Genomic DNA, 21,279 nt, shown 5'->3' with positions numbered 1-21,279 from the left:
TTGTCTCCTTGCTGCCCCCATACCACAAAATATGACCTGGTTTAGAAACAGTCATTGCAGAGATAATCTGGGCTTCCTCGCCCAGAACGGAGTTTCCCGAGAGCACAGGCGTCTCCCTGTCCCCACCAGTGACCCCGGGGTCTGGTTGAGACCTCCGGAAGGCTGTTTCTCCATGGTCAGTAGCTGGGGTCCTGCACTCTCTACTGGTGACACAGTTCTTCCCATCTGGTGGGCCAGCCAGCTCTAGCTCGCATGGCCGCTGGCTTGCTCAGCTGGATTCCTGGCAGACACCAAGACGCCATCTCCCCAGCAGCTAGAGATGCAGACATTCAGATGAGACTGGACAGTCCACCCTGCACTCATCTTTCCACATCCCAGCAGATACCCACGCACATCGCCTCGCACCCCAAACCCTTCACTTATGAACTGAGGTTTCGTTCAACCAACCAATCAGGGGGAGCTACACAGGTAAGCCACAGCCCTTTCTCACCTGGGAGCTCACACTTCGGCAGAAGTGTCAAGATGTGCATGGAGAATAAGACAAGATAAGATGAGCCCCATCCAAGAAATACAAAGAAAACGCTATGGGCTAGAGGAGGCGCTGTGGGAAGGGTAAAAGCGTGGACAAACACGCCTGAGTCGTGTCCCACCCCAACTCCCTCTAGGGTGAGACCAAACAGGTAGTTTAATCTAAGTCTCAGTATCTTCATCTACAACGGGAAGAGCACACCTCCAGCACCAGGTTGTTTCAGGGATTCAGTGGGATGATGTGCATGAAGCGCTGAGCACAGCTCCAGGTCCCGAGTAGGTTTGCTAAACTTCACGGTAGCTAATGTGCCCACCGTTCTCAGAGCCAACTGGGAAGAACAAGAACATGCCAGGGATGGTAGAGGGCAGTGAATAGGGCATGCGTGGCACTTGGCTGCTGTTAGTACTACGTGGGCATATTTACTGCCACATGTATGTTGCGGGTCACCCTGTCCTAACATGCATGGAACTGAGCTCAGAGTCCTCCCACCAAGAGCCTGTGTCCACTCGTTTCCTGGCCAACCTGGCTAGCGTGTCTCTTTGAGTGTCTCTGCCAGTCCCTGATGCCTCCAGCTCCTCCCATTCCCAATGATGCCATCAGCATGGTCATTATCCCTTACCTAAATCACTTCAGTGACCTTCCAAGAGGCTAGGCTAACTCTCTCCAACCCATGAAAGCACACTGATGAGGCAGGCCATCCCTCCACCCCAGGTTTCCAGCGCCTTCCTTCTGCTTGGCCACCACCCCCTCCTGTGCTCTGCTTCACCCTACTTCCTCAGCCCTCTAAGTCATTGCTGTCTGTTCTGGTTAAGTTGTGACCCCCACAAGGATATAATGCAGTCCTAGCCCCCATACCACAAAATATGACCTGGTTTAGAAACAGTCATTGCAGAGATAATCAGTTGAGGTTACCCTGGAGTAGGGTATGTGCTTAAGCCAATATAACTGGTATTCTTATAAGAGAGAGACACAGAGAGGAGAATGCCACATGCAAACAGAGACACACAGAGCAGGTGGCCATGCAACGACAGAGGCAAAGACTGGAGTCCTCCTGCCTCCAACTAAGGAATGCCGAGGCCACCAGAAGTCGGAAGATGCCAGGAAGGAATTCCCACTGGAGCTTCAAAGGGAGCACAGCTCTGCCAACACCTTAATTCTTAACTTTTAGCCTTCAGAACTGGGAGACTAAGTTTCTGTTGTTTTAAGCCACTCAGTGTTTGGTCCTTTGTTAAAGGAGCTCTGGGAAACAAATACACCACACGATACAGGCCCAGAGTTCAGCCCAACAGGACTCATTCCTGGAACATCTCACCTCCCTCCCTCCCTCCCTCCCTTGCACCCCACAAGCAAGTTCCCCTTGACTCTGCCGAACCTCAAGTGCTTTGCACTTGTCTTGCCCTTCCAAATTCCTACCTATCCTTCAAAACTGCCCGTTGTGACACGGTCTTCCTCATCCCCCAGGATGAGTCTCGACTTTGACTTCTGAAGCATGTGAGTTTTCTGCAGCCTTTTCATGTCTAAATGCAGACATTCATCTGACAACATCAGAGCGTTCCTAGAGCCGTCATCAGTTTCAGTGTTTTCTTGTGGTGCCTCCATCCATCTTCCGCCTGCCCTTCCACATGACCCTTGTGGGGCTGCCAATGCCCGTTCCCTGCCCCACACTCACTGGTCTTAGGCTGAGGAGGTCCCAAGACTCACACCCAGTCGTGTTGGCCCCAAAGCTGGACTCACTTCCACATGACCACATGAACCAGAGAGAGACACCCAAATGCCCGTCTCTCAGCTCACTTCCAGAGATGGGCGCAGGAACCAGAGTGTCTGCGGTCAACGTGTTTTCTTCCTGCTCACAAAGTACACAGGAAGCCAGAACCCAGGGTCCACCTTGGTGAGCATGGATCTAAGTAATGCTAAGAGCATTCAAAAGGATCAAAGAAAAAGTCCTTCAGGCCTGACCTGTGGTGGCGCAGTGGATAAAGCGTCGACCTGGAAATGCTGAGGTCGCCGGTTCGAAACCCTGGGCTTGCCTGGTCAAGGCACATATGGGAGTTGATGCTTCCAGCTCCTCCCCCCTTCTCTCTCTCTTTCTCTCTCTCTCTCTCTCTCTCTCTCTCTCTCTCTCTCTCTCCTCTCTAAAATGAATAAATAAAATTTAAAAAAATTTTAAAAAAAAGAAAAGAAAAATAAAAAGTCCTTCAGTTGTGAAGCTTAAGGAACATTAGTCCGCTGTGGCTTGAGCTTTGCCACTAGGTCTGAGACGCTCAAAGACTGTTGGCCACCATTTCTTCTCCCATGGTGCTACAGACTGAATATCTGCATCCCTCAAAATACATATGCTGAAACTCTAACTCCTTCAAAGTAATGGCATTTGGAGGTGGAGCCTTTGAAAAGTGATAAGGGTTAGATGAGCTCATGAGAGAATCCGCCCATGATAGGCATGGTGACCTTACAGAAAGAGGAGGAGCCCAGAGCTCTCTAGCCCCCCTCCTTGTGAGGACACAATGAGAAGCTGGCCATGTGCTGAGTAGGAAGAAGGCTGAATGCAGAACCTGGCCATGCTGGCAACCTGACCTTGGACTCCTCCGACTCTGAAACAGTACAAAATAAATGTACACTGTTTAAGGTGCCCACTCTGCTTTATCTATTAAAGCAGCCCAAGCTAACACGCCTGGGCACTTGTTAATGTCATCACCTTGGAAACAGTTGTGGCACTTTTCTACAGCAAGATGTAGCTTCGAGCCCCTTCCCAGACTGTATGTTCCATGAGCCTTAAAGTTGTAGCTCCAGTCCCAAGCAGGGTGCTTTGCTGGGAGGGGGCCACACCAGCAAAACCTGCCGGATGAACAGACAACACTGGAAAAGAGAGAGGCCCATGTCATTTGGGAAAAACACGTCAGTCCACTTTCCATATAATCGCTTAAGCTGATGCTTTAGGGCTCAAGTGCTTCCCCACTGTGTGATAAAGTTCATAGCTCAACTCTCAGAAACCGTTTTTACTTCTTTACTTCCAAGTCTTTGGAGAGCCTTGACTGTACCCTTCTCAAAAAAAATAAGTAAAAATAAAACCCTCACAACATCCCTCGCAGCCCCGTGAACTGACCTGCAGGTCACCTTTCCCCTCTCCCACCTCTGCCTCCATTTGGCAGGGACTAATTAATAAGTAATAAAATGGTCTTGCTATTTGGAAAGCGCCTTTTGTTTTTCCCCAGGTCTATCTGGGCAGGCTCGGGCCAGTTCACCAACAGGGGTCCTAATTAAAGCCTGCAAACGCATTGTCAAGCAAAGCAGGAAACGCAGAGCCAGACATTACAGCAGCCTGTTAACGGGAAAATCAGCTCAAATTAAGACACAGCCAGACGGAAACCAAAGCAACTTGCCATTGCATAAATTACACATATTAGAATCAGGGAATGTTAGCATTGGACACGCCACCACGAGAGCCCTGGAGAGACATAACATTGCAAAGTTAAGCGTGTCCAGCCTTTATTTATAAGGAATTTAAAATAGATGATGAGGCCCTCTGTGGCAACTCTCTAAATTGCTATGTGACAGGAATAAAAACCATCTTTGCTCTATTCATAATTTAAAAGGCTTGGAGGGGGAAACAGGTTTTCAAAATCATTTGTGGTGGCTTTTGTCAGTAGAGGGACAGGGGTGGGAAGTGAGAACTGGAAAATTGCTGAAGCAGGACTTAGACACACCAGCCTCCCCCCACCCCCACGTTTCCCTCCGTTAAATGGGAAGAGAGCAGAGTTATCCATCAGCAGGTTGTTACACGGGATCCCTCAGATATCTAGTATGCAGGCCCTTTGTCAACTACAAGCAAATGTGGCAGCAAATAGCAAAGTTTGCGTGTTTTGTTCTTTCATTCATTCAGACATCTGCTCATACTCGATCTTTAAAAAAAAAAAAAAATCCTGACAGCGAACTTGGTATGATCCTTAGCAACTTCTTCCTTTCCTCTTCACGTCGTCCTTGTGACTATGTGCACAGTCACAGTCAAAGAAGCGCACACACAGATACATGGAAACAAGATGTACACACAGGCATCTTCGTGCCTCTTAGACCGAATACTTCTCCTCATTGCCACATCCTTGAGCCAAGCCATCCTGGAGGTGCCTGCCATATGCCCCTGTCCTCCAAGCCACCAGAGGGGACCACCCCGTGTCAGGTAGAACAATCCATCCCACATGCAGGCTCATGATTTCAGTGCTCAGGGTCCCCCAACTGCCTTCAGGATCAAGTCCAAACACTTGAGCATGCGCACGAAGCCCTTCACCAGCGCAGGCCCACTAGGTCAGCCTCACACTCCCCGTCCCAGCCACACGCCACTGCTACAATGCAAGCCAGCCCCAGAAGAGGGAGGGCTTTTTACTGTTTGGATCACAGATACAAAGGACAGTTCCTTGGGGAGCCTCTTTCAGTTCTGAGCCTTTATTCATGCTTTTCCCTCTGCCTACAATGCTCTTCCCTCCCCCTTTGTCTGGCTAATTGCTGCTCACCTTTAAGGTCTCCAGCATCCAGGCCCTCTTGGCTCCCCTCTGGAGAAATGGCCTTTATTTTCTTATAGTCCCACCACTTTAACATGATTTTAGCTCCGAGCTTTATCACCCAAAAGCCGGGAAGCCCAGCACGGGACCTTTCTCATTCTTGACTGCGACCCATGTGTAAATGTGCTAAATTCCGTCCCTTAGGATGTCAACTGGGGTTATTAAAGGTGGGACATATGCCAGGAATTCCTGCTCTGACAACACATCACCCTCCTGGATTCACCAGACCGTAAGCCCTGAAGGGCAGAGCTGCTGGGGTCTCCCAGCCTTCGTCTCAAGACCTGCTCCTTAGTCGAGATTCCCTGTTTGAATGAACGTCACTGGGAGGTTTAAAATGGGAACGAGTGATAGCTACTGGACAGGCTATTTTGAACTCGCAGTGGTGAAGCAAGCTGGCACCAAGGCCTCCCTAGTTAATATTTCAGTTCCTTTTCTCTAAGATTAGCTGCCCTCTAGATCGTCCTGTTCCTGTATGTCCCCATCTATTAAGCAGAGCCTCTGTTAAAAACCCACAGCACGGCTTCTCTCAAATTCCCCTTGCCCCAGGTGGGCATTCCATGACTTTTCTGTCTATTTGACCTACTTACCCAAGGGCAGAGATGTGAAACTGCCTGTCCCATGACGCTGAGTGCCTACAGGGAAAAGACAGGCTGGGCCCTCCAAAAGCAAACGTCTCGGAGTTAATGATGAAGGTCACAGGGCAAGAGGATGTCTCCCTGACAGGGGAGTCCTCAGCCCCGACTCTGAGTTCCTGCAGGGAGGGGAGAAAGCTGGAAGGGAATCAATTACACAGTAGGGGAGGGGTCTTTCTCTTGCTCAGGTGCGTCTCCTCCGGAAAGTCCTTTCTGCCCCGGCTCTCCTGGTGCCCACCAGAGCTCATCCTTTCTGCCCCAGCTCTCCTGGTGCCCACCAGAGCTCATCCTTTCTGCCCCAGCTCTCTCCTGGTGCCCACCAGAGCTCATCCTTTCTGCCTCGGCTCTCCTGGTGCCCACCAGAGCTCATCCTTTCTGCCCCGGCTCTCCTGGTGCCCACCAGAGCTCATCCTTTCTGCCCCGGCTCTCCTGGTACCCACCAGAGCTCATCCTTTCTGCCTCGGCTCTCCTGGTGCCCACCAGAGCTCATGCTTTCTGCCCCGGCTCTCCTGGTGCCCACCAGAGCTCATCCTTTCTGCCCCGGCTCTCCTGGTACCCACCAGAGCTCATCCTTTCTGCCCCGGCTCTCCTGGTGCCCACCAGAGCTCATGCTTTCTGCCCCGGCTCTCCTGGTGCCCACCAGAGCTCATCCTTTCTGCCCCGGCTCTCCTGGTGCCCACCAGAGCTCATGCTTTCTGCCCCGGCTCTCCTGGTGCCCACCAGAGCTCATGCTTTCTGCCCCGGCTCTCCTGGTGCCCACCAGAGCTCATGCTTTCTGCCCCGGCTCTCCTGGTGCCCACCAGAGCTCATGCTTTCTGCCCCGGCTCTCCTGGTGCCCACCAGAGCTCATGCTTTCTGCCCCGGCTCTCCTGGTGCCCACCAGAGCTCATCCTTTCTGCCCCGGCTCTCCTGGTGCCCACCAGAGCTCATCCTTTCTGCCCCGGCTCTCCTGGTGCCCACCAGAGCTCATCCTTTCTGCCCCGGCTCTCCTGGTGCCCACCAGAGCTCACCCTTTCTGTCCCAGCTCTCCTGGTGCCCACCAGAGCTCGTCCTTTCTGCCCCAGCTCTCCTGGTGCCCACCAGAGCTCATGCTTTCTGCCCCAGCTCTCCTGGTGCCCACCAGAGCTCGGGACCTCATTAGCACCCCCACAGTTCTGATTGCCAGCCTGGCTCACATCTCCCTTTAGGTTACTGCAAGTTCCCAAGGGCAGCAGGACGGCTGAGGAAGTCCTGAATGGTAACAGAATGGATGCATTTTTGCAAAAGCCAATGCTGAGGACAGAGATCAAACAGGGTGTTTGTCTGAACTGAAAGCTGTGGCCCGTTTAGAAACAGCCTCAGCCTGGCCTGTGGTGGCGCAGAGGATAAAGCATCGACCTGGAATGCTGAGGTCGCCGGTTCAAAACCCTGGGCTTGCCCGGTCAAGGCACATATGGGAGTTGAGGCTTCCTGCTCCTCCTCCCCTTCTCTCTCTCTCTCTCTCTCTCTCTCTCTCTCTCTCTCTCTCCCCTCTAAAATGAATAAATAAATAAAAATAATTAAAAAAAAAAAAGAAAAGAAACAGCCTCAAGCCCCTGAGAGCCCCCGGCCTTCCAGTGGTGAATACTGAGCTTTGATTTCTAGCTAAGCTACGGCCTGAAACTCTCAGCAACAGCACTGACTTGACACAGTTAAACTGTTGCCAAAGAAGAGGTGAAGGAGGGAGGAAAAGAAATTAAGGTGCAAAGCTAACATAGTGCAAATCAACTCACCTAGGTAAATGTACTTACAATTTACACCCAACCTCAGTTCTGAGCCCGCCTAGCAGACAATTTAAGTGAGCGGGCAGGATGAGGGCTTTGCTGGCTGGGACCATGTCTCTGTATTACTGGTTATCTGTCTTCTCTCCCCCCAAGACACCTGTGGGTCATGACTGCTCGGGTGCTCAAACCCCAGTCTGGACATCCTAAGTCATTGCCTGAATCCAGTCCCCCAGCCAGGAGGCCTCTGCAAGTTACTGTACTATTTAACCTGAGAATTTTCAAGAAAAATGTTGCTTGTTCTTATCAGGTGAAACCAGCATTGGCCTTCCCTAGATGGGCTGCCCCCAAGAACCCAATGAGTGCCAAATTATCAAGGCTATTCACTGGCTTCTCCTAACAATTTCAATTATTTACATATATTTCAGACTGCCGGTGAAAAGTATTTGTCCTTTTCCTTAAAGCATAAGCAATTCTCTCCTCTATCCTGCATCGTCATGCAAGCTTTCTAATTGCTTGAACAGTTTCTGTTGTAGTTGATTACTAAGTCCCTGGCGTTTCCATTTAAATTCTAACATTTTCATTTTCTTCCAGTTATCACATTTTTTTTTAAACTTTCAAATGTTCTCCAGCCCTGCCCAGCCCAGCTGGACACAGGACGCCAACAAAAGGGCAGCCCATGAGGTCAAGGGCGAAACGTGCTGGTTGCCGGACCTGCGGACCAGTGCTGTGTCTACAGATTGAGAGAGGCCGAGGACTGCCTGCCACCACAGAGAACTAGAACAGAGGCCTGGCCTCTGCTCTCCTCAGAGCTCCCAGAAGGAATCAAGCCTGCTGACACCTTGACTTATACCTTCTAGACTTCGGGACTGTGAGAGGATAGACATGTGTTGCTTTCATCTGTCCCATTTGTAGTAATTTGTTGTGTCAGATCTAGGAAACTAATATGCTAGTTTTTTAAAAAAAAAAAAAAGACAATAGAAAAGATACGTTCTCCAGTGCTTGGCAGTAAGAGTTCTTGTCTGAAAGTCATGGTTCCCCACTGGCCCTGCGTCGGCAGGCGGAGAAGCCAGGGATGAATTAATCCATGGCCTCACAGGAAGCCCGCCTTCCTGTCAACAAAGCACAAAGTGAAAAGCCGTAGCCGTCACGCCAGAGGGCTGTCTGCCTGGCCTGTCACAAGGCTCAGATGGAGAAAGTATTTTCATTAGTGGGGAAAATATAGAAAAAATATAGGAGAGCCCACCAAATCATGTCTGCATCTGGACCCTGAGGGGCTCCTTCTACTCTGGACAAGAGTGTGCCAATGGGGACAGCTCATAAGAAGAAATGTCCACGTTTCCCAAATGGGAGTTTAAACAATGGGCCCACCATTTCCCTGCTAACCCACTCGACGCTAAAAGCTGAAGTTTCTTAGCATTCGGCAACCTACTTCCCTTGGCAGATCTGGTAAATGGCATGAGTTAACTCTTTCCCCAGAAGAAATTCCTACACAGAAATTTCTGGGTGGCCATCTTGAGGCATCGTGAACTCCAAAAGCCCATTTACTGATGAACAAAGATTTACGAATGGCCTGCTGTGTGACTAGCGTTGTGCCATGGACTAAGAACAGAAAGGGGGGAGAGACTAGACAAGACATTTCTCTTCCTGAAGCCCAGAGCTAGAATTGAGGTGTAGGAATTTCCTGTGGCTGCCACACCAAATCACCACAAACTAGGTGGCTGAAAATGACAGAAATTTATTCTCTCCCAGTTTGGGAGGTGAGAAGTCTGAAATCCAGATGTCTGCAAGATTGGTTCCTTCTGGGAGCTCAGAGGGAGAGTCTGTCCCATGGCTCTCCCCCAGCCTCCTGGGCCTGCCAGCAGACCTGGGCACTCCTGGCTTGTAGATGCATCACTCCTGTCTCTGCCTCCATCTTCACATCATCTTCTCCACGTGTCTCTCTGTCCTCTCCTCTTCTTATAAGGACACTAGTCATTGGATTTAGGACCCACCAAAATCTTGTATAACAGCATCAAAACCCTTAACGAATTACATTTGCAAACACCTTGTTATCAAATATGGCCATGGTCTGAGGTCCCAGGTGCATGTGAATTTGGGGAGGATGGTATTCCACCCAACACAGGTGGTCAGATGATTAAACGATCACCACGGAGAGCAGCCAGAGTGATAGCAGAGTACACCCGAGACAGCCAAGCAGGCTTTCCTGAGAACCTCCTGTGGAACTGGAACTCTACTGGTGAGCAGAAACCAATTAAACAGAGGAAGTGGGAAGGGCACCAGGAAGAACTAATCACATAGAACTAATCACACCTGAGGACAGCTGCAAGCCAGCGGGGCCATGGAGAAACCAGGGTGCATCCTGGGCTGGTCTTGTAAGCTGCTGTTGGGAGTCTGGATTTTGTCCTTAGGGACACAAAATGACTCTGAAGAACTAGAAACAGAGAAGTGTTTCTAGAAAGGTCACTTTGGTTGAGATGAGGAGGAGGGACTGGGAAGGTAAGACCACATGCAGGGACCCCATGGGTCCAGATCTCAGGGGAAAGTTCCCAGCTCCAGGGTGCAAACAGCTGAAACCTCAGCATTGTCCTATGCAGTGAGCTGGAGTGATCCCCCCGAGCCAGATGGAGGAGTCAACCCAGTGCACATGGGATCAGAGCTGACCAGTCAGGTCAAGGTCAGCCCAAGAGGAAAACCCTGAGTGTTGAAAGCTGACACAAAAAAATGTATGAAAACTTCAATCCATTCACCTGCATACCTCTCCCTGACCTTTGCAGACCCTTTGGGGTAAGAATGCCTAATAAGTACTGTCACCTCCCAAATCAGTCATTTTACCTCTGTGCCTCCCTGACTCAGTTGTTCAAAGGACACCTTCACCCTTGAACTCCCAGGTGGGTTCCAAACTCTCCCCAGGAACATAGAAAATGCCTGATACAGACTCACGTAGATTATAATTCTTCTTTTTCACTGACCCTGTGTCCACAACCAGACAGTAAGTACCTTGAGGGCAAAGGTATTTTTTTATCTTGTTTACTTCTGTATTCCCAGAGGTAATGCAGATGGATGGATAGATGGATGAATGGATGGATGGATAGATGAATGAATGGAGGAATGGATGGATGGATGGATGGATGGATGGATGGATGATGAGTGGATGGATGGATGGATGGATGGATGGGTAGATGGATGAATGGATGGATGAATTGATGATGAATGAATAAAGGGATGGATTGATTGATGGATGGATGGATGGATGATGGATGGGTGAATTGATAGATGAATGGAAGGAGGGATGGATGGATAGATGGATGGATGGATGGATGGATGGATGATGGATGGGTGAATTGATAGATGAATGGAAGGAGGGATGGATGGATAGATGGATGGATGGATGGATGGATGGATGATGGATGGGTGAATTGATAGATGAATGGAAGGAGGGATGGATGGATAGATGGATGGATGGATGGATGGAGGAATGGATGGGTGGATGGATGGATGGATGGATGGATGAGTTGGTGGATGGATGAATGCATGTATTAATGGATTTCTCCATGAGGCTATTATACTGGTTTCATACCAAGTTAATCAATCACATAAACAAACCAATATGGACCCATTCATTGCTCTTTAAATGCTTTATGCTAACCCCCTTCCCATGCCACAGAGTAACATATCCAGAAAGAAGCTGAGTTAGCATCCTCAATACTCACCTCATTCCTTCAGCAGCCATCTTATCGAGGTTGGCAGTGTCCTTTGTTTCTGCCCAGTTTGCTCCCAGGTCACCCCACCCCATGTCATCTGCCAAAATGATCACGAAATTCGGTTTCTGGCCTCCTGTTTCCCCACTGAAGTGGAAGTTCACGAGAGGAAAAAGACATCCCAAGAAACTCACCCCCACCCATAAAACCTTGAAGAAAAGCCAGGCCATGGTGGTAAGGGGAAGATTCCGATGGTACAGAATGATAGTGGGCCACCAGTAGAGACTTCTCTGCGAGTCCCCTCACTTCCAATGCAGTGAGTCTCCAGGGATTGGTGTTCTGCAAGAAGATGTTACAACTCACTCACTGTAAAGATGAGATTGCTGAGGCCCAGTGTCCTGGTGGTGGGGGTGGGGGGCTACAGAGATAGTGGGAGCTGCAGAAATGAGTCCCCCATCTAGAATCCTAATTCAAGAGAGTCAGGAAACTTGCACCCCAAATTTGCTCTCCAAGGTGGCTGGCTGTGTGCGGCAATCAGACATCAGTGCCAACAACTGCCCTTTGGCCGATTAAAAAGCAACCCCTCTGCGCTCAGGGACGTTGGAGCAGAAGCTCGAGCCTCGCATTTGGTTGGGATTCCAGCTGGTGAGTGCAGCAGAAAAATCTCACATCTGTGAAACACCTGGGCGTTCTGGAAGCCGCCATCAGCCACCAATGAGTTTCTGAGTTCCAGGTGGTTGAAAGCTTCATGTTTCTGTAAGGTTTCCTGAAAGAACAAAAATTGACAAGAAAACAGAGTTGAAACTGCCAGCGCAGCTGTGTTTTACTCAGTAGCTTAGGAAATAATCACTTTTCCAATGCCAACACATGTTTTCCTCATTATTCGCATATTTAACTGGTTCATCAATTTCTCCACCTGAGAAATAGAGATGATAATAATATTTGCAACGAGCCTATAACCACAGGGGTGAAAGCACCATTAGAGATGATCTCTCTCAACCCACTCACTGTGTACCTCGAGAGTGCTGAGGCCCAGAATTCTGGATGGGACAAGGACCAGCACCCCACTCCTCATGATCCCTGCCTTCCCACTGCCACCCACAGGCTTCTCTGACTCACAAGAAGTTCTCACACTAACTGTAACAATAACAAACCCACCAGGATTCTAGGAGAAAGAGTGAGACCCTGATTACCAAGATACAATCATGCTACAGACAAACATTTCTATACAAAATTCCTGAGAGAAATTAATTGGGGGAAAAGGAAATGTCAAGAAATAAGGTCATGGCAGGATGTAAGTGGAGAGTCTATGGGGGCTTATTGTAGACTCTTTTCATTTTGCTCTATCTTTCAAACGTTTCAATAATAAAACAGTAGAAAACAATTTTTTAAATTTTTTAAGGGAACTGTGTCTCTTTACATCTTGATAATGCAATTTTTAATAAGAAAATCTAAAAACATGCTCAACCAGTGTTTCTCACACTTTGATGTACCTACAAATCATCCGGGGATGTTACCAAAATGCAGGTTCAGTAGGGAAGGCTGGGCCTGGGTTCTGTATTTCTAACAAGCTCCCCCCAAAGTCCTTGTATCATTTTCATTAGTGAGATGCCTGGGAAAAATAAATCCCAATTCTGGTCCTAGATGAAAACTAACCTAACCAGAGATGACTAACCTAACTGGGGGTGACTCAGCTCCAGTGGACAAACATGAAAACAATACATCAGGTTCCATTTGGAAAGACAGGAGTTGAAGGTTACACTTTCAACCCAGCTTACAAACAGGAACCATAAAATAAAACCATATCACCCTTAGTTCACTTAAAAGACCTACATTCACAAAGTCAGTAAGGAGAGAAAGACTTGACGTTCTGGACCAAATAAAAAGCTCAGCTGAACACCCAACCTCTGGAGAAGATGAAAGGAGGACCACGTTGCAGCATGAAGATGCCACTAGGGCCGAGGTACGGCAGACCTAGCTCCAGTGGTGACCCCAGCCTTGGGAAGGAATGCATAGCCCGCGAGGCCAACCCAGTGGCTGACCCGCGGAGACAGGGCTAGCTGGACGTATGTAAATTCTGGAAGACCTAGATAAACTCAGAAGGATGGGCAGATACCGGCTCAACCATAAAAAGGAAGTCCAAGTAAACAGTCATGGTCATCCAGAGGCCAATGAATCAATTGTTCAGAAGTGCAAATTTTTCTGTTTTCCAAAGGGAGCATTACTATTTCAAAGTCAATTAGATTCAACTGGTATTTGTTGATCTTGAGGCCCCAAAGACTTCTCCCTTTCTAGAAGAAAGAGCCCTTGCACAAGGAGGGCGCCTAGCAAACACTTGTGGACCTGCTGGTTGATTCCTGGCCTCGTTTTCCCTGGCTTCTGCCCATGAGCAACAATCACAGGAGGATTTTTCTTCTTAAAGCTTCTTAGCTTAGAAGACTAGAGTGGCCTCATTCTTGGTTGATAATCCATTTCAGAAGGACCTGACTTGGAATTTTTTTTTTTTAATTCACATAAGAAAGGAGAGAAAATTAAGGTGAGAACATAGACTGTCTTGCTTCAGAGTTTCGTGATAAAACATTCCTTTGAGGATTTGCAAAGAGAATCATTAAATACTTAATATTTTCATGGAATAGAAATAAGCTAATTTAGCTAGTGCTCCATTGCATTATCCTTCATGCCCACACTTCCAGGGAGACACTTAATCTTTTCCCTCTTTATTTTTTTTAAAACTATGATGAAAAGGCAAACTGGACATTCTAAGAACGAAGTCCAAGCCACAGACTTTGATTAAGATCCAAGCCGAAAAAACCCCCAACACGATCCAAGGTGACATTATGGGAAACAGTATGGAGGTTCCTCAAAACATTAAAAACAGAACAACCAGATGACCCAGGAATCCCACTTCTGGGTATTTGTCCAAAGGAAATGCAATCAGTATCTTCAAGAGATACCTCCACCTGTGTTCATGGTTGCATTTTTGCACAACAGCCAAGATATGAAAACAACCTAAGTGTCCATCAGTGGATGAATGAATAAAGCAAATGTGCTGTATATAAAATATATGTTAAAATATATATATATATATATATATATATGTAAACAATGGAATATTATTCAGCCATTAACAAGAAGGAAATCCTCTCATGTACAACCTGGATGAACCTAGCAAGTATCCAGCTAAGTGAAATAAGCCAGACACAGAAAGACAAACACTTCAGGATTACACTTACATGTGGGAATCTAAAGAAGTTAAACCTGGCCCTGGCCAGTTGGCTCAGTAGTAGAGTATCAGCCTGGCATGTCAATGTCCCTGGTTTGATTCCCGGTCAGGGCACACAGGAGAAGCGACCATCTGCTTTTCCTCCCCTCCCCCTCTCACTTCTCTTTCTCTCTCTCTCTTTCTGTCTCTTCCCCTCCTGCAGCCATGACTCAATTGGTTAGAGTGCACCGGCCCATTGCGTTGAGGCACTAAAAGTAGCTTGGTAACTAGTTAGTAATACTATAGGTACTACAAACTTGAAATTTGCTAAGAGAGTAGATTTCAATGTTTTCATCACAGCCAAAACAAAAGTACAAATGGTACTCTGTGAGGGCATGGATATGTTAACTAGCTTCATTGTGGTAATCATTTCATAATCAAAACATCATGTCATTCAACATAAATATATACAATTTTTATTTGTCAATTATACTTCTGTAACATGGGAGTATTTTTAAAAGATCCAAGATGAGACATTGAGCTCAGTGCCTCATCTCTCCCAAGTTTTTCTTTAGCCACATCCCTCCCCCTCAGAAGAGAAAGTGGATGTGAGTAAGGTGCCCTCCTGTGCGCTAAGGAAGAAAGGGGGAGTCTTTGGCAAATAAAGCATTCACCCCTCCTTCCAGCGGACGGAAGGTGCCTGACCACCTGGCTCAACAAGCTCGGGGAGGAAGGCCCATCTGTTCCTGGGAGCAGAGGCCTGGGGCAGATCCTTGCTGAGCACAAGCATGGACCATGCCCTGTCTCCCTGCTCCTTGGGCAGCAGCAGAGTAAACTTGAGCTGCCAATCAACTTGGCGAGGATTCCTACTCTTTTACTACGACCCCCATTTCAAAGCAGAACTGCTGAGTCTGCTCAAGTCTGGCCTCCCTTCGGGTTCTGGGCTTATTTATAGGAAAAGGTACTTGTGGAGGTAGCGTGATCAGCCGGCGAGCTGTTGTTCACAAGGGCTGAGGAGTGACCGGGATGAGGCAACCTGAAGATGTGCTTTGCAGTGTCTGAATACCAGAGCTGGATGGCCACCTGACCCTGGCTCCCTGGGAGCCTTCCTGTGGCCAAGCGGCCTGCGAGAGAGCCCTGAGAACAGCTGAAATAACCAGAAGGTCCAGCTGACCGTGCTGGCAGAGGGCTCTGGTGGTTTTCCAGAGACAGAACTTCAAATGAGCCAAGGCCAAAGAAGACAAAGGCACTCAGGGGAGGGTGGTCCCTGGGTGCACAGCACTGTTGTTTTACCGGCAGATCAGGCCCTGGTCATTGCGCCTGCTGGGCTGGGAGTCACGTGGGGGCTGCCAGCAGGGCCTGGGGACCCAGCTGCCCAAGTGCCGTCTGAAACGACTCCCCCGTGCACTGACATCTACCCGGCCAGTGCCAACTAATGAAGCGACAGGTCTTGATCTAGGCACTGTGCACACAGCAGCGAACGAAACACAAAACCCGCTGCCCTCGTGGCACGTCTGGTTGGGGGGCTGGGGTGAAGGAGGAAACAAGCGTGGCAGGGAGAAAATCCAAGCAGGACGAGGATCCGGCGTGTGGGCGTGAGCTGGTACAAAGTGTAAGGGGGAGGTCAGGGACAACCTCTCTGAGAGGGTAGGGTCTTTCTGGAAGGGTTGGGAAGAGAGAAGGGGGAAGCGATGGGGCCACAAGCCCAGAGGAGAAACGGTGGCAGCAGAGCCTGCCAGGGCTCCAGGGAGTCAGGAGGAAGACAGGCTCAGCCAGCAGTGGGGAGGCGGGCGGGTCTGGGCCCCAGCGGCGAGCTCTGCCCACGCCAGAACAGAACAGACCGCAGGCGGCTCTGCTGAGAAGGAACAAGTGTGTTGCAACAGGACAGGTGAGGAAGGAGCTGAGAAGTGAGGAGTCCACCTCCCTGGCAAGGTGAGAGACAGCGTGAGATGCAAGCCAAGTGCCTAGGGCGCAAAATTTCAAGGTGCAGCACTCCCTGCCCTCGCATGACCCTTAAAACGACCTCCTGCTTAAATCTGGCCTCACCTTCATCCAAGCCCAAGTGGAGCGGAAAATCCACTTACCCTCGTAGCCAAGATAAACAGTGACTGAAGTGATTAACATCTATGTGTAATCAATGCCCTCATGGCCCCTAACTTGCCCTGAGACCCTACCATCTGGGTTTGGGGCTGGCCCAACTCAGAAAGATGGCTTTCTTAGAGCACATCTGGGGAGCTCGGGCTCAGCTCAACAGAAAATGCAAGGAAATCCTTTCTGTTCCTGTTCTGTTTTTCTTCTTTCAGTTTTATTGACATATCACTGATACACAGCACTGTATAAGATTAAGGAGTACGGCCTAATGACTTGGTTTACATGTATTGTGAAACGATTACCACAGTAAGTTTGGTTAACATCCATCATTTCATTGAGGCACAATTTTAAAAAAAGGAGGAAGAAACGTTTTTGTCCTCATGATGGGAACTTTTAGGGTCTGCTTTCTGAGAAACTTTCAAATACTGCACACAGCAGTGTTAACTAGGTTATCAAGTCCTGCATTTTATCCTCAGGACGTACTTATCTTATAACCGGAGCCAAAGAAATCACTGACTGACTGACTGTCTCCGTACAGGCTTGGAGATCAATTCCTCTTAGATAATTAAAATGCGGGATTTTTTTTTTCCAGCTTGAAGACCTCAAGCCAGACACTGTTGTTGAGAATACCATGTCAGTGAACCCAAGGATGCCAGGAACCTCGTGCACAGGGTGCCCGTGACGCCCACCCTGCCTTTATGCTTGAACCACCTGCTGGGACTGTCACAGGAGGAAGCCAAGGGGCAGGAGCCAACTTGCAAAAGCAGAGGTGGCGCCATGCTATACATCTAAACACCTTAGCCCTGTGGAAATTATACCTGGTTCCTTGAAATCAGGTCAGGAAAAAATAAAAAACAGAAAGAGTAGATGGGCCGCTGAACAACATCCTTTCTCTAAATTCTATCCGCCTCTTGAGAAGAAAACTCAGGAGAGGTGAGGTTAAGAGGAAAGGGCTCAAGGTCAATCCCCTAAAATGACACTCCCTGAAAGTCTGTTTCTGACATTTTAAAGAATTTTTGACAAAGTGGCACTGACTTATTCTTTGTTAAACATTTGATTACAGAAGTTGTCAAATGTACAAAAGTTGAGAAACTCATGCACGCCCATTCAGTGTCTAGATTCAACAATTATCAACATGTGGCCGGTCCGCTTGTTTTTTCTGTCTCTTCCCCTCACCTTCCACAAACACTGGCTTATTTTGAAGCCAACGCCAGACACCATGTCATTTCATCTGCAAACATTTCTATCTGGTTCTCTAAAACATAAGGATTCTTTTAAACTATAACTACAATTCTATTAATAGCCCCCTTTAAAAATTAACAACCACTTTTAATATCAAAAATCCAATCAGTGTTTAAATGTCCTCTCCCCTTGTCTCATCAATGATTATTTTACAGTCACTTTGTTCTAATCAGATTCCAAACAAAGTCCATGTGTCTCGTTTCATTTATAAGTATCTCCTCTCTTTTCCCTACAATATACTTATAAATTCAGTTGTTGGTCCTATAAAATTTCTTAAATTTTGGTTTTGGCTGACAGTATCCATGATGTCATTTCAAATGTTTCCCAATCCCCTATTCTCCCTGTAAACTGAGTTGCAGATCTAGAGGTAAGATCAGACTCAGGTTTGAATTTTCTGGCAGGCCCACATCATACAGCTTATCTTTCTCCATGTCTTGTTAACAATGATCAGTGGGTTCATGTAGAAAAATGTTTCGTTTTTCAGGAGAATAGGGAACTTTCTCTTAAATGCTACTTATGATCTTTTCTGGTTTTTTGCAGATTTATGCTTCCCCCAGATCTGTTCCATCTCTGCAATGAAATGCATTGGATTCTGTTATGGACCGAATGTTTGTGTGCTCTCCAAATTCATAAGTTAATTCCTGACCCCCAAAGCAATGGGGTTTCTGGGAGGTAACTAGGGTTGGATGAGGTCATGAGGGTGGGGCCCTCATGATGGGATTAGTGCCCTTAGATGAAGGGATAGGCAGGAGCTTGCTCTCTCCAACATGTGAGGACACAGTGAGAAGGCAGCTGCCGGAAAGCCAGGAAGAGAGCTCTCACTAAGATCCCAATCACCCAGCACTGTGATCTTAGACGTCGCAGCCTTCAGAACTGTGATAAATAAATGTCTGTTGTTTAACCCTCACTATGGTATTTTATTATGGCAGCCCAAGCTGACTGAGACAGATTCCAGGTAAGCTTTTATCTGAGAACCTCTGAGGGTGAGGCAGGTACGGAAGTTAGGATGAGACCAAAACTTAAAGGGGGGTTGGTAAATGCTCAATCCAGTGAAGCAATTACTTGGGAAATTTGCATTTTGGGGGAACTGAATTTGGGGATGTATTGGCCTGCTTCCTGGCAGATGTGTGTCTAGATTCAGCACAGTCATCTGTTAGTTGTGTGACCTTGGGTAAGCGACTTGTCAAACCAGTAGCCACGGCCACCATCACAGCCGCCTGGCCCATGCAGGTTTGAATTTGATTCGGACAGATGCTAATGAAACAACGGAGCCAAGAACTGGTGGGCCATTTGCTTTAATCCTAGCTTGCACCTGGCGGGGAAGTAATACACACAGAGGGAAAACACTTCCCTTTCCATTCAGGGCTCCCAAAGTCACTGACTTATCCGAGTTTCCTAGAATCAAAGGTTTGTACCTCACCAGCCTTACTCACCTCTGTTCCTCATCTCTTTCTCTCTGCACAAACTCTACACAAACTGGCTTCTCCTTCAGCACTCTGCCATCTTGGCTGCTTCTCCTCTCCTCTATGTGGCCTTTCTCTGCTCTCCTTTCTCCTCTAATGCTAATCTCAGGAACCCAGAGAGAGCAAGCTCCCGGTCTGCCCCATTTTATAGTGTAGAAATCAAAACCTTTAATCCAATATACAAACAAGAAAATCTCTGATACAAAGTCACTTAGGGTGGGAAAGGCTTAGTCTTAAAACTAAGCCTTAGGGTATAACAACCCTGCCTGCTTACAGCCTGTCCCCCACACCCAATGCAAACTATAAGTGAGCAAATTTATATATCATATTTACAAACTTATTTGACCAACACTACTAAATCTCTCTGTACCTCAGTTTCCCCACTCAAACAAAAAGCAAAGCCAAAGTAAACTTCCTCCATCCCAAACCAAACGTGAGAATGAAGTCACCCAACACCAGCAGCTGCTCTCAGCAAGTGTTCAGAAACGGTGGCTACGGTTATTCCACCTTGTGACTGTTTCCAGGATGAAGAGATGGCAAATAAGAGAACACTATGAAAAAAGTACCATGCAAGACCAAAGCACTACTACAATTAATACTAAGCAAGATAATTGGTGAAATCCGGACTCCCTGGTAGCTCTGGGCTGTCTTTGTCACCACTGTTTGTCAGCAGGCTCTGCAGTGGGATTCTGAACCCAGAGAAGGCAGAAGCTCCAAACACCATGGTCATAAACAATTCTGCAGGGACAGTGAAGAATCATTCTGGTTTGCAGCTTTTTTTTTTTTTTTGTGTGACAGATAGACAAAGAGAGGGACAGATAGGGACAGACAGGCAGGAAGGGAGAGAGATGAGAAGCATCAATTCTTTGTTGCAGCTCCTTGTCTCATTAGTTGTTCATTGATTGCTTTCTCATATGTGTCTTGATCAGAGGGCTATAGCAGACTGAGTGACTCCCTGCTCAAGCCAGTGACCTTGAGTTCAAGCCAGCGACCATGTCTATGATCTCACGCTCAGGCCAGCATCCCCATGCTCAAGCTGGTGAGCCCATGTTCAAGCTGGATGAGCCCACGCTCAAGCCGGTGACCTCAGGGTTTTGAACTTGGGTCCTCCGCATCCCAGTCTGATGCTCTATCCACTGCGCCACCTCCTGGTCAGGCTGGTTTGCAACTTTTTTAAAGCTTCAAACTGTATTTCCTTGTCACATAATCCCACAACTGTCTGTGTCATTTCGGGAAACCATGAGCCAGGTCTCTCAGTCCAGGCCATCTGGTGACATCGGGCATGGTCTTTGGAGTACACTGCCACCAGCAAATCTGGTTTTGGACAATATAACAGGTCCAAACAGGTGAGATGCAAAGTGGGTGCCAAACAAGTGCATATAACAGGAACAACGATGGCCAAGCCTGCTCCACCCCACCCTGAAAGCCCTCCTTCCTCTCATCACTTCCCAAAACTCAGATGACCTTGCTAAGTTCCCCCTTTTCTGAGATTCTCACTCGCAACAGGGCACTTGTTGAAATGCTGTTTTGGGTGAGTATCACACATGTGACCTGTCTTCTAAACTAGACCGTCAACACTTTTGAGAGGAAGGACCACATCCTCTGGGGTGTGGTTTTGTGGCCTGGGAGATGACGGAGTCCATCAGGGCTCATGAGTCGGTTACTATGAGCAGACACTGCTGGGATAGAGGAGCAATGGGCGTGGGATGGAAGGACGGGCGCCTCCTGTACCCAGTGCTGCCATATACCCTTACTAAGCATCCAATAGACAAACAAGAAAATCTCTGATACAAAGTCACTTAGGGTGGGAAAGGCTTAGTCTTAAAACTAAGCCTTAGGGCAGGGGTCCCCAAACTTTTTACACAGGGGGCCAGTTCACTGTCCCTCAGACTGTTGGAGGGCCAGACTATAAAAAAAAAACTATGAACAAATCCCTATGCACACTGCACATATCTTATTTTAAAGTAAAAAAACAAAACGGGAACAAATACAATATTTAAAATAAAGAACAAGTAAATTTAAATCAACAAACTAACCAGTATTTCAATGGGAACTATGGGCCTGCTTTTGGCTAATGAGATGGTCAGTGTCTGGTTCCATATTTGTCACTGCTAGCCGTAACAAGTGATA

General features: G+C 47.9%; 1 protein-coding gene across 18 annotated transcripts in view; it reads right to left on the bottom strand.

Moving 5' to 3' along the window:
• ARSG (arylsulfatase G) overlaps positions 1 to 21,279 on the bottom strand; it is a 102,380-nt gene that overhangs the window by 47,193 nt on the left and 33,908 nt on the right. For 12 of the 18 annotated variants that reach the window (XM_066236133.1, XM_066236140.1, XM_066236139.1 and 9 more), the window contains exons 2-3: positions 11,164 to 11,917; positions 5,667 to 5,711 (exon numbers count right to left, since the gene is read on the bottom strand). The exons of 1 other annotated variant lie outside the window; for it this stretch is intronic. In XM_066236133.1, coding sequence (XP_066092230.1) covers positions 5,667 to 5,711; positions 11,164 to 11,381 — 263 coding nt within the window. In that variant the 5' untranslated portion in view covers positions 11,382 to 11,917. The remainder of the gene's footprint in view (positions 1 to 5,666; positions 5,712 to 11,163; positions 11,918 to 21,279) is intronic. 5 more of the 18 variants (XM_066236135.1, XM_066236138.1, XM_066236143.1 and 2 more) reach the window with 1 other exon arrangement.

This window comes from Saccopteryx bilineata, chromosome 6 (genome assembly GCF_036850765.1).
Source record: "Saccopteryx bilineata isolate mSacBil1 chromosome 6, mSacBil1_pri_phased_curated, whole genome shotgun sequence".
NCBI classification, from domain to species: domain Eukaryota; kingdom Metazoa; phylum Chordata; class Mammalia; order Chiroptera; family Emballonuridae; genus Saccopteryx; species Saccopteryx bilineata.
This window is presented reverse-complemented; position numbering and strand designations above follow the sequence as displayed.